This window comes from Hemicordylus capensis, chromosome 17 (assembly GCF_027244095.1).
Source record: "Hemicordylus capensis ecotype Gifberg chromosome 17, rHemCap1.1.pri, whole genome shotgun sequence".
NCBI lineage: Eukaryota > Metazoa > Chordata > Lepidosauria > Squamata > Cordylidae > Hemicordylus > Hemicordylus capensis.
The window spans coordinates 12,093,447-12,104,079 of NC_069673.1; the positions used below are offsets into that span (position 1 = coordinate 12,093,447).

The 10,633-nt window shown below is 48.4% G+C and overlaps 1 protein-coding gene across 14 annotated transcripts in view; it reads left to right on the forward strand.

Moving 5' to 3' along the window:
- PRRC2B (proline rich coiled-coil 2B) overlaps positions 1 to 10,505 on the forward strand; it is a 53,554-nt gene extending 43,049 nt beyond the window's left edge. For 6 of the 14 annotated variants that reach the window (XM_053282527.1, XM_053282530.1, XM_053282531.1 and 3 more), the window contains exons 27-32: positions 509 to 633; positions 1,349 to 1,589; positions 2,835 to 3,011; positions 3,343 to 3,434; positions 4,765 to 4,846; positions 5,528 to 10,505. In XM_053282527.1, coding sequence (XP_053138502.1) covers positions 509 to 633; positions 1,349 to 1,589; positions 2,835 to 3,011; positions 3,343 to 3,434; positions 4,765 to 4,846; positions 5,528 to 5,731 — 921 coding nt within the window. In that variant the 3' untranslated portion in view covers positions 5,732 to 10,505. Of the gene's footprint in view, positions 1 to 508; positions 634 to 1,348; positions 1,590 to 2,834; positions 3,012 to 3,342; positions 3,435 to 3,758; positions 3,881 to 4,764; positions 4,954 to 5,527 lie in introns of all 14 variants that reach the window. The other 8 variants (XM_053282535.1, XM_053282536.1, XM_053282538.1 and 5 more) reach the window with 7 other exon arrangements.
- Positions 10,506 to 10,633: the final 128 nt, after the last annotated feature.

Consider the following 10,633-nt stretch of genomic DNA (forward strand, 5'->3'; position numbering starts at 1 on the left):
TTCAGACAGCCGCCTGCTGCCTGAACAGTGTTTATTTCCCTCTCTGGTTGAGGGAGAGAAAGGGAAAGGAACGCTGTTCCGGCAGCAAAACGGCCGCCTGGAAAGGTAGGGGGAGAGGGGCTGGCTGGCATCCTGAGGCAGCGCCCGTGAGCCAGGCGGGCACGGATGTTCCTGGAGGGTGGCGGGGCCAGAGATCGGCCTCCGCTGCTCCTGGCGGTTTGAAAGGTAAAGAGAAGAGGGCACTCTTCCCTCCTGCCCCGCTTCCTGCAGGCAGCCACCGACACGGCCCCCCGTCCTGCCTCAGCAGCGGTCATATTTAGAGTGAAAGGGGGGGGATTTCCCCTCACTCCCCCACCGTCCCTGCAGCTGCTGCCGCCCCCAGAGAGGCGCGGCAAAATTGGAGGAGCAGTGAGCCGCCCCTCAGATTTCCCCGCCGTCGGCAGATGCCGCTTCTGCCTTCATCCGCCGGTGGGCTGCCTCGTCCTCACCTTTGTTTTCCCTTCTGCAGGCGGCTGCTCAGCAAATCCCGCTTTCCCTCCACACGTCCTTGCAAGCCCAGGCCCAGCTTGGCCTGAGGGGCGGCCTTCCCGTCTCACAGTCCCAGGAAATCTACAGCTCCATCCAGCCCTTCAGGTAACGGGGTCCGTCCCCTCCCGCTCCTTCGCCTGGGGCTGGATCTTCCAGTCTGCTCTGGCTCCATTAGGGCTGTTCGGTTCTGGAGGAAGTGTGGGCCAAAGCAGTGCTATCTATGGAGGTTCCACTCACTCTCTCCCAGGCACGGAAGTTCATAGCGGCCCTTCTGGGTAAGGGAAGCAGAATGAAAATCTTGTCTGGAATAAGCAATGATGTGCAAGCACACCGTCCTTAACGAATGCCTCAAAGCAGTTTACAAATAAAAGGTTTTGTCTCTGGCGTGAAACTGGCACAGAAACGAAGCCTTCCGTTCTCTGCTGCTCTGGGTCCAAGGGCGTCTCACGTGTGGGTTATCTTGACCCACAGGGCTCCCAAGGCAGGACTGTGCTAATTAGCTTAGCTTTTAAGTTCGGGAGGAGCAAGCCCCTCCTCAGTTCTTTTCGTACCAGAAGCGAAAGGTACATTGATGAAACAGGAACCTGGCAAAAAACTAGGTACAATAACAAGTCAAAAAACACACGCAAATAACTAAGCTACAATTTTATATATCTATGTGGCACATGAGAACTATCCCAGTCCCTGGGCAGTAGGCGCTGGCCCGAAGGCCAGCCTTCTGGGTCGAGACGCCCTTGGACCCCGCCGCAAGAAGGAGCCTTCACGGCGAGTAACCAGTGCTCCCTTCTCAAGCCTGTCTTCTCCCCACTTGTTACTGTAGATCTCAGGTTTACATGCACCCCAGCCTATCCCAACCCAACACCATGGTCCTGGCAGGAGGCACGGCCCTGAAGCCCCCGTATTCTGCCTTCCCGGGCATGCAGCCCTTGGAGATGGTGAAGACACAGTCTGGATCTCCTTACCAGGCAGTGAACGGGAGCCAGGCACTGGTTTACGAAGGCCAGATCAGCCAGGCACCTGGAATGGGAGCCTCGCAGATGATGGACTCGCCGCTTACGCAGGTGAGGACGTGGTGGTTGTCGTGCAAATCACACTCGTCGTAGGTCTTTCCTCTCTCGGCAAAAGAGGGGATCCTGATACTGGGTTGGGATGCGTGAGGATTTTACTTTTTTTAAAAAAAGTCTATCCTACTTGACTTTGTTGTTAGTTGCTTTGGATGTTGCAAAGTCATCACTGTCCGTCAGTAAACATCAAAACGGGAATACGCGGCAGCAGAAGAAGGGGTCTTGCTCCCCAGCAGAACAGCATAAAGTTGTTTCCGCTGCTCCTTCAAGCCCAGCATTGCCTGAGCTGACGGCAGGCAGTTCCCAAAGGAGTCCAGTGGGTCTTGCCTGTCTGAGATACTTTTAAATGGGAGAGTGAAGCTGGGTATAAAAATATTAAAAAATATATAAATGAAATAGACAATTCAGTTTTGCTGCACGAATGTTTTTGCAAAGCATGCCTTCCAGCACTGGACTGCAGCCCCATTCCTAATAATAATTTTAAAAGGAACTACTCCAGAGGGTTGGATTTAGAGCAGTCTCCTTTCTAGATTTCCGAGCTCAGGCTTGCCCTTCTTAATCCGAAGGGCAAGCCTTAATCAGCCGCTTGTCCCACAAGTGAGCATGCAGAGATCCAGGTGCACAGCTGTGTGCGTGCCAACCGCTTCGGCATGCAAGGATTCCCCCGGAGCACCCAACCTCTTCTTGCCCCATGCCCTGCAGTTTGAGAGCGGTTGATTCAGAAGGCAGGGGTTCCGTGTGTATGGGATGGATTCTAGCTTCTGACATTTGGGCAGTGTCCGTAACCTCTGGCTGCCAGTACCAAATCTGCTAGTCCGTTTTGGCATCCAGATGCACGGCCCTGGTGGCTTTTAGGAAACAACTGAAGACATGTCTCTTTATGCCAGCCTTTGAGCCGAAGTTTTCGTTGATGTTTTGAGTCTAAATGTGTCAACCTTTGGGGGTTGTTCCGTTACTGCACACTGCCGAGAGACGTTGGTAGTGGGCGGCATATAAATGTGTTAAATAAATTTTTTAAAAATCCGTGCTGTTCTGTGAGTTGGCTCTCCCTTACCTGTGTCCCAGGTAACCCGAGCTGCGCTACAGGTGAGTGTGGTGGCCGGGCGGGAATCTGGATCCAATAATTTCCAAGCTCTCGGTTACAAGAGCTTCGAAATTTTCCTGACCCTCGAGCCTCTTTTGGTCCTTGGGAGCAGCATTCCAGACCGACTCCCAGATAACTGTCTGCTGGTTCCCCTGCAGCTCACCATGCCAATGCCTGGGTCCCAGCTCCAGATGCCCCGTTACGGTTCTGGCCAACAGCCCCTGATATTGCCACAGTCCATCCAGCTTCCTCAGGGCCAGAATCTGCCTGTCGGAGCTCCTCGTCGGATCCTCTCGCCTGGCTCCCAGCCATCTGTCCTTGCCTCGAGCAGGGAGGTAAGAACAGACCGGTTGAGTATTTGGCCTTTTTGGAAATGACCGTGTTTTTATATGTAGTCCTTCATAAGCCATGCCTTTCCTAGGAGAGCTGGTCTGGTGGTAGCAAGCATGAATTGTCCCCTTGGCTAAGCAGGGTCCACCCTGGTTGCATATGAATGGGAGACTTGATGTGTGAGCACTGGAAGAGATTCCCCTTAGGAGATGGAGCCGCTCTGGGAAGAGCAGAAGGTTCCAGGTTTCCTCCCTTAGCCAAGTATTTCGCCCCATTTCAAGATAGGTATAAACTGAAAGGAAAGAATTCTGCATCTCATTTACTTTCCCTCTCCAGGCCTCCCACGTGGAACTAAAAGGATTCCACTTCACAGACAGTAAACAGAATATGCCCACTGGAGGATCCGTAACGTCACATCACGCATATAGGTAAAACAAAATTTGGTCTTTTTGGTCACTCAACTTCCAGAGGAGCGCTTTTTTGTCCATTGAAGCAATAACCATAAATGGTTTTGTAGAACCTTAAGCACCATTGGATTACTGCAATAAGCCTTATACAGTCATCCCTCGCCAGCCACGGGGTTCCCAATCGTGGTTTTGAGTACCCACGACCGGTGATTTGGGGAGATTTTTTCCTATTTTTTACTGTATTTTTCTGTCTTTGCATCCGTGATTCTCCTCACCCCCTTTTGCCAGTGATTTTAATGGCTCGTCTATGGTGAATTTGCCAACTGTGAGGTTTTCCTGAAACAGATCGCTTGCAGTTGGTGAGAGATGCCTGTATCCTGTTTTTACCTCTTATCATGGAACTCAAGGCAGTGTCCGTGGGATTCCCAGGATTCTGGCTGGAATGAGACCACCTTCTCTTCAACAAGGTGGTTGCATCACATACCCTCAGACTATAACCCATTTCTTAATTGCATCACAAGAGATCTTAATTAAAACATGCACCCATTCAGATGAAATCTGAGCTGCACCCGCTGCAAATGATGCTAATTTGTAAATCACTGGCTAGAAATATCTGTAAATGCAGCAATTTATTTGAGAATCCTTTCTGTACTCAGCATTTTAAGAATGATCTCTGGGGACCTGCTTTCAAATCTCAGTAGCTTTCTGTTGCTGATGAAGGTGGAAGGCTAAATGTCCAGTAAAATAGTTTTATGCTGATTTGTTCAATCACTTATTTATTTAGGAATGACTGCATCTGGCTAAAGATCCCAAGGTTCATTCAAAGTTGTGCCGCTTAGTTGTTTTCTCTATGCAGGTTAAAAAATAGATTCCGGGACACCAAATCTGCTTAATTTTGGCAACTGAGGTATTTAATGTAGTGGTGTGGTGGAGTTTGATAGTTCAGTACAGAAAGGATTGTTGCTGAGCAGTATGGTGGACTGGTTGGGGCAATGGATGTGTGGGGTGGGTAGCGTTAGCAGCATGGGGAAGAAGAGTGCCTCCTACCACTGGCAAATTCTAAATGTCCAAGTTCATGGGCCACTGTCAGTTGTGAGCAGTATTCCCTCTAAAAGGGATTCCCAGATGTTGTTGACTACAACTCCCAGAACCCCCAGCTGCAATGGCTTTTGCTGGGGGATTCTGGGAGTTGTAGTCAACATCTGGGAATCCCTGTTAGACGGAACGCTGGTTGTGAGTGCCTTGTTCAGGGCCCTCTTGCTTGATTCTGGTTCCTCTGGGTTTATCCATCTGAATATTTCACCTTGAGTTCTTGTTCTTTCTCCCCCCCCAACTCCCCCGCCCCCCACAGGCCTAGTTCTGCCAGCCCCAGCGGGAAGCCCTCTGGACCAGCCGTCAATTTGAGTTCTGTGCAGGGGCATTACATCCAGCAGGTAAAGGATAGCCTTCTGCTGCAATTGGTTAGCCTTCCTGATTGGAAGAAAGCGAGCCTGTAACCGCAACATGCAGAGACTCAGCAGGAATTCTCCTCTGAGAGCAGGTAATTCTGTTGAGTTGACCTCATTGGCTTGTTTAGTCACTCTTGGTGGAAAGGTGGCAGCAGAATTACCCACCCCCAGAGGAGGACAGAGCAGAGGCACCTCATACAGAGGTAGAGAAGACTCCTCTGCAAGTGAGTGATCTGGGCCTCAGGGGGGCCCTTTTATTACTTAACTAACACATGTCTCACTTTGGGAATGTCCATACAGGTAAAGTGTGCCGTCGAGTCCATTTCGGCTCCTGGCGCCCACAGAGCCCTGTGGTTGTCTTTGGTAGAATACAGGAGGGGTTGACCATGGCCTCCTCCCGCGCAGTCTGAGATGATGATGCCTTTCAGCATCTTCCTAGATCCCTGCAGCCCAATATAGGTGTTTCCCATAGTCTGGGAAATACACCAGCGGGGATTCGAACCGGCACCCTCTGGCTTGCTAGTCAAGTCATTTCCCCGCCGCGCCATTAGGTGGCTCGGGGGAATGACCGTGCTGCTTGCAAATTGGCGTGGTTCTCTTGGGTTGCCAGTTCTGGTGCCCTTTCCGTTGTCTTGGCACGGTGTGTACCCCCTCTCTTGACTGCAGGACCCCGAGACATGTGGGGTGCGTCTTTCTGGCCCGACTGAACACTCTCTTACGGTCCAGCAGGCAAAACAGCGAGTGGATGAAAGCAAAGCCAACCTGGCTGCTGTCAAACTGCAGGAGCCGCCCTCTGCCAGTCAGATGAAGCCGGTACGCACCGGAGCGATCAAGCCACAGGCCGTCAAAGTGGAGGAGAGCAAGGCCTAAGTGGCCGTGGCCCCGTGGATGCCTGCCAGCTGGTCCTGCTTGACCGAGAGAGAGAGAGAGAGAGAAAGAGAGAGAGAGAGAAGACTCTGCACACCACCCCCATTCCCCCCTCTTCTTCTTCCCCCCCAAAACTGGCTGCACCAAGACTTTTCACCAGACCGGCCACAACTCGGCATCACGAAACCAGCTGCCTAAAGCAATGTCCTCTGAGCCCCCCAACAAAGCCGTTCTTGAACCGTGGGTTGAGACGTTGGCCTGCTTGCTTTGAAAGAAACCGACCCCTCCGTGCTCCACCCACCCCCCCGGGACTGTGGAACGGCTGCAGCCATGTTCTTTTTCTCGTTCCCACTTGCAGCTAGCCGCGGATCGTTCTTTCGGTAATGCCCGTTCCCCACTCCACCCCTTTCCCCATTTCTGTCTCAGCAGGGCGGCAACAGGAGGGCGCGAGTGTGTGGGAAGCTTTTTTAAAAGACCACTGAGGTTTTTAAGGAAAAAAAAACAGAACGCTGTGTCTTTGTTTTATAGCTGAACTTTTCTATGTTCTCTCATATATTCCCCCCCGCCGCCACCGCCGCCATCTTTGCCTCCTGGAAAAGGACCCCCTGACTCAAAATCATGTACTCGAATGGACACCCCCCTCTTTATGGCGGGGGGGGCGGGTTTCTGGTGTGAGAAATTGAGATTTCTAGACTCTTAAATAGAGCTGTGTAGGAGCTTGGTTCTCAGGTCTTTCATTCTGAGTCCAAACAGGATAGGTAGAGGTATTTGGCAACGTTGGGAATGTTTCCGTTTCATTCCATTAGAGGCAGAGCTTGTTTTAGAAGTAAAATGTATAAGAGAAATATTTATAGTCGGCTAAAACCCCTTGAATCTCAAAGCTTGCCCTGTTTTACTGTAGCTCTGCACCCCCACAGGCTTGTGCGCATAGCAAAAAGCAGCCTTGGTTTTGTGTCCGGAAATGGCACTGAGCTTCCCCCTATAAGGACCTCCCTATCTGATCATCGACATGGAGTTTGGGGTGGCTTTTATTTTTGTCAATTTCTGGAAATGGTTAGATTTTTTTGAGGTGAAATGCAGAATCTGATCAGGAAGCTCATTGCCTTGCATGGATGAAGAGTTAGCTAAAGCCAATGCGTTGATGCGGATTACATTTTGTAACTGTGATATGTGCACTGTTCTTTCTGTTGTTTTTTTCTTTCCCCCTCTCCGTTTATGTGCCTGCCCCCAATCATTTTGGATTCCTGTCAAGGCATCTTGACAGAGTCTATTTTAATTTCTTCTTTCTTCATTTCAGGTGTTTCGTTTTTAGTTTGTAAAAATCGCTACCGAAGCAAACCAGTAGAAGCCCTTTTGCGTAGCAAACTGCAGCAGATACTTTATTCCTTTAAGCAACAAAAATTGCTGTGTGTAAAAGAGGCTTCTTAATTTGTATTTGGTTCCCTCTCTCACTCTCTCTCTCTCTCTCTCCTCCTGCCCTTTGTCCGTCTCCCTGTCCCCAGGCAAAGAATTCTTTCCTAGTCTAGTTGCCTCAAGTAGTTATCAAAACACAGTCTCTCAGTAATGTTGTGTTCTTGCTGAGCTACTCTGCTGTCAGAAGGGAGGATCATGGTAGATTTGGTTTCCCATGAATGATTTTAAAAGATGCCAGGTCTTGAGTGGATTGGGTCACCTCCAAGCTGTCATCTGCTCTCGATGCTTCTGTTAAAAAGAGAAAGAGCATTGGACTGCCATTCTGAAAGTAAGGAAGGAAATGCTCACTTTCTCGAGTAGACAACAGCTTGCTATTCACAAATGGTCTCCACTACCTTTCCATTGATGTCAAGCTAGTGATTTCTCTCTTGGTTCCAAAGACGACCTTTTGAACAAGGAATGTATTTTAAGAAGGGGCATCTGAAAGATTTGAAGAGCATGCCCTCACAGATATCTTTTAAAGATGTGTTTGAATTTCTTACGCTAGGTATAAATTGTGCCATTTATACGATAGCTCTAGCCCAGACTTCTAAGCTCTTTTAACATAGTCATAGCAATGTCCCCGTATGCGTGCGTGTCCCTTAATACCAAACCACGGAGAAGCTCTGAGATAGTTGGTGCTTTAAAAATAAATATAACTGAATAAATTGTCCTTTTGGGGAGGTTTTATTTTGAGGGCTTTTAACTTTTATGGCAGACCCCCTTCTAGCATCTTATATACTGGTTTGAGATTTAGTAATATTGGGGGCGAAGATGTACCCTTACCACGTCCCTCCACCTCTGTCCCCATACTTTTCAAACACACTGGCATTAGTTTATCCCGTATACTCACCCTCTCTTTCTCCGCTTCATGCCTCCACTCTGAAAAATTGTGAGCAATTGAATTTGTTGTGAAACTGCTCCCTTATATTCTTCCTCTTCCTCCATCCCTCCGTCTCTCTCTCTCTCTCTCTCTCTCTCTCTCTCTCTCTCTCAACAAATTGGAATGTTGCTTTTTTGTTTTGTTGGCTCACACTTTCAGCACCCTTTTGATGCATTTTAAGACATACTTTCTTTCTTTTGTATATGACTTCCAGAGGTCCCCTTGTAATGGGGTGGTGGGGGCGGGGGGGGGCTAGCTGGGTTTATTACTAGATGCAAAATGTCACAGAAACTCATTCTGGTGTAAATTTGATCAGAAATACAGTACTTACTATAGAATGGAAGAAGTTGCCTTCTGTTAACCCTGTGCCCAGCACTATCTGTCGTCCCCCCCCCCCCCAATGAAACACTAGAATTTATTTATGCGTATTTGATGTTGTAGGTCTAGGAGAAAAAGTAAATGTTTCACTGCTCTATTTATATATAATGTCTGGATTCATTCTGTGTAGGAAAGGCCAAATTTTCCCATAGAAAAGCATAGCCCATCGTTTGCATTACCTCCTGGTCCTCCCCTCCTTTTTCTTTTTTTAATTTACGTGACTGCTGACTCCAGTTCACAGGACTCGTTTTTAATACGACTTTGGGCCCATGCTTTTTTAAGGTGCATTGTCCTTTTTCGCCACATATTGTTGATTTGAGAGCCATCTCTGGTTCCTCCAGTGGTGCAGTGCAAAGTTTTCCATTGCAGGGCCGGAGATGAGGGGCGAATAACAACGGGTTGGGGATGAGGAAGCATCCGTGTTGTAGGTGTGGAGGTGGCCCTTCTGCTTCCATCCTCCATGCAGCTGCCCTGACACGTTAGTCTGTCCTGATGAGGCAGGGGGAGGAAATGCCGCTTGGCACGAGTGACCTGCGTCATGTTAGAGCCACAAGCAGATCCAAGAGCTCCCATGATTTGGAAAGTTGCAACGTGTGATTTCCAGTTTGCGGAAGGGAGGCCACATTCTTGCATCAGATGGCCTCTCGTTGGAACCAGCTCATTGTGTTCATTTTTTTTACGACTGGGAGACAATTTGCTCCAAACCAGGATCCTAGCAGGCTGTTACTACTAAGGTCAAACACCAAGGGGAGAAAGACGCAGGGGCTCCATTCCGCAGCCCGAGCGTCGGCCAAGCAGCTCTCTTCCAGGGCGGATACTAAGCTGCGGTTTTTAACCAACCGACTTAACCAAAGGGGTTTTTTTCTTCTTTTTCTTTTGGCCATTGTCGTATGTAAATAATGTTCCCATTCTGCATCGCCTCAGCTGCACTCAGTGTGCGTTTCCTTCCCTTGCAATCTCTTGTACCTTTTTAAGCTTCTTAATACTAAGGTTTAGTGGCCTGGTGTGTAGCAGACAACAGACTCCTACCTATGCTTTTAAGTTTTAAAGTGAAACTGCGCAGGCCCTGATGAAGCACTCCTTGTGGCGAAACGTCTGTGATTTACTCCCTCCTCTGTCAGTTCATAGCAGCAGCGGTTCCGTTGTTTCTGCTGCCCGCTGAATTTCATCCCTATTCTCGGCTGGTGTAGGAGGTCACCCAAGCTTGGTGACCAGCCAACTTCTGGAGACGACGTAAAAACAGATCTCTCTTCCCTGCAAGCATACTCCAAACTGTTCCTTAGTTCCTTCTTTTTTGGCTCGAATGGCTTTGCAGTTTTGTGATATGCTTCCCGCAAGGACCACTGAGTGCTACTCATCTTGTTTTGAGTTCTGTTTCTGCCTCTGCCTTTATGCAGACTGAACTCCCTTTCCATGCTGTTGGTTTGTTTGGCCTGGTTTCGCAGTATTGAAATTTTAATTTTTTTAAAAAGAGATCATAGTAACTCTGCAAATACAGGATCTTCTGCGTATAGGACTGGCCCATCCTATCACTTGAAGATGACTGCATAGACACAGCAAAACTAGTCCAGCTGCCCTGTTGACTTTTGCAAACCACCCCTAACTTGTTCAGTGGCTTCGACAAGCTGCAACCACCTCATGGGTTAGGTGGGAATTGCAACGGCATTGTGGCATTCATTTGGCACGTCAAAGGCATTCTTTATAGCAGGTTTTTTCTTCTCTATAAATTGCATTTGTTGTTTTTAAAGAGGATATTGTAACCTGTACAGTAAAACTTTTTTTTTTTGGCCTTTGCTCTGTTTGTCTTTTCATGTAGATCAGATGCTGAAAGGGCAAATGATGACTAAATATGTTAACATGCAATGTGTTTAAATCTTTCTGGGAAACTTAATGTGGACTGGAACCTCTAATCATGGAATCGCCAGGCCAGTGGCAGCAACACTCTCTCTTGCCCTTCTTTTCTTGTTTCCAGTCCCTTTGGTTTCTTGTTTCAAATATGTGATTGTATTAGCTCTTTCCATACGAAAGAATTCTCCTTATTTAAATAAAAAAAAATTAAAAGCAGGTCATGCTTGTCAGAATTGGCACATTCTCACCATAATGGTCAAGGATGTAAGAGGTGCTCTCCTGGATCAGACCAGAAGTTTTCCTCCTTTTCCCGATTGTGACCAGATACTTCCAGGAAGCGACAA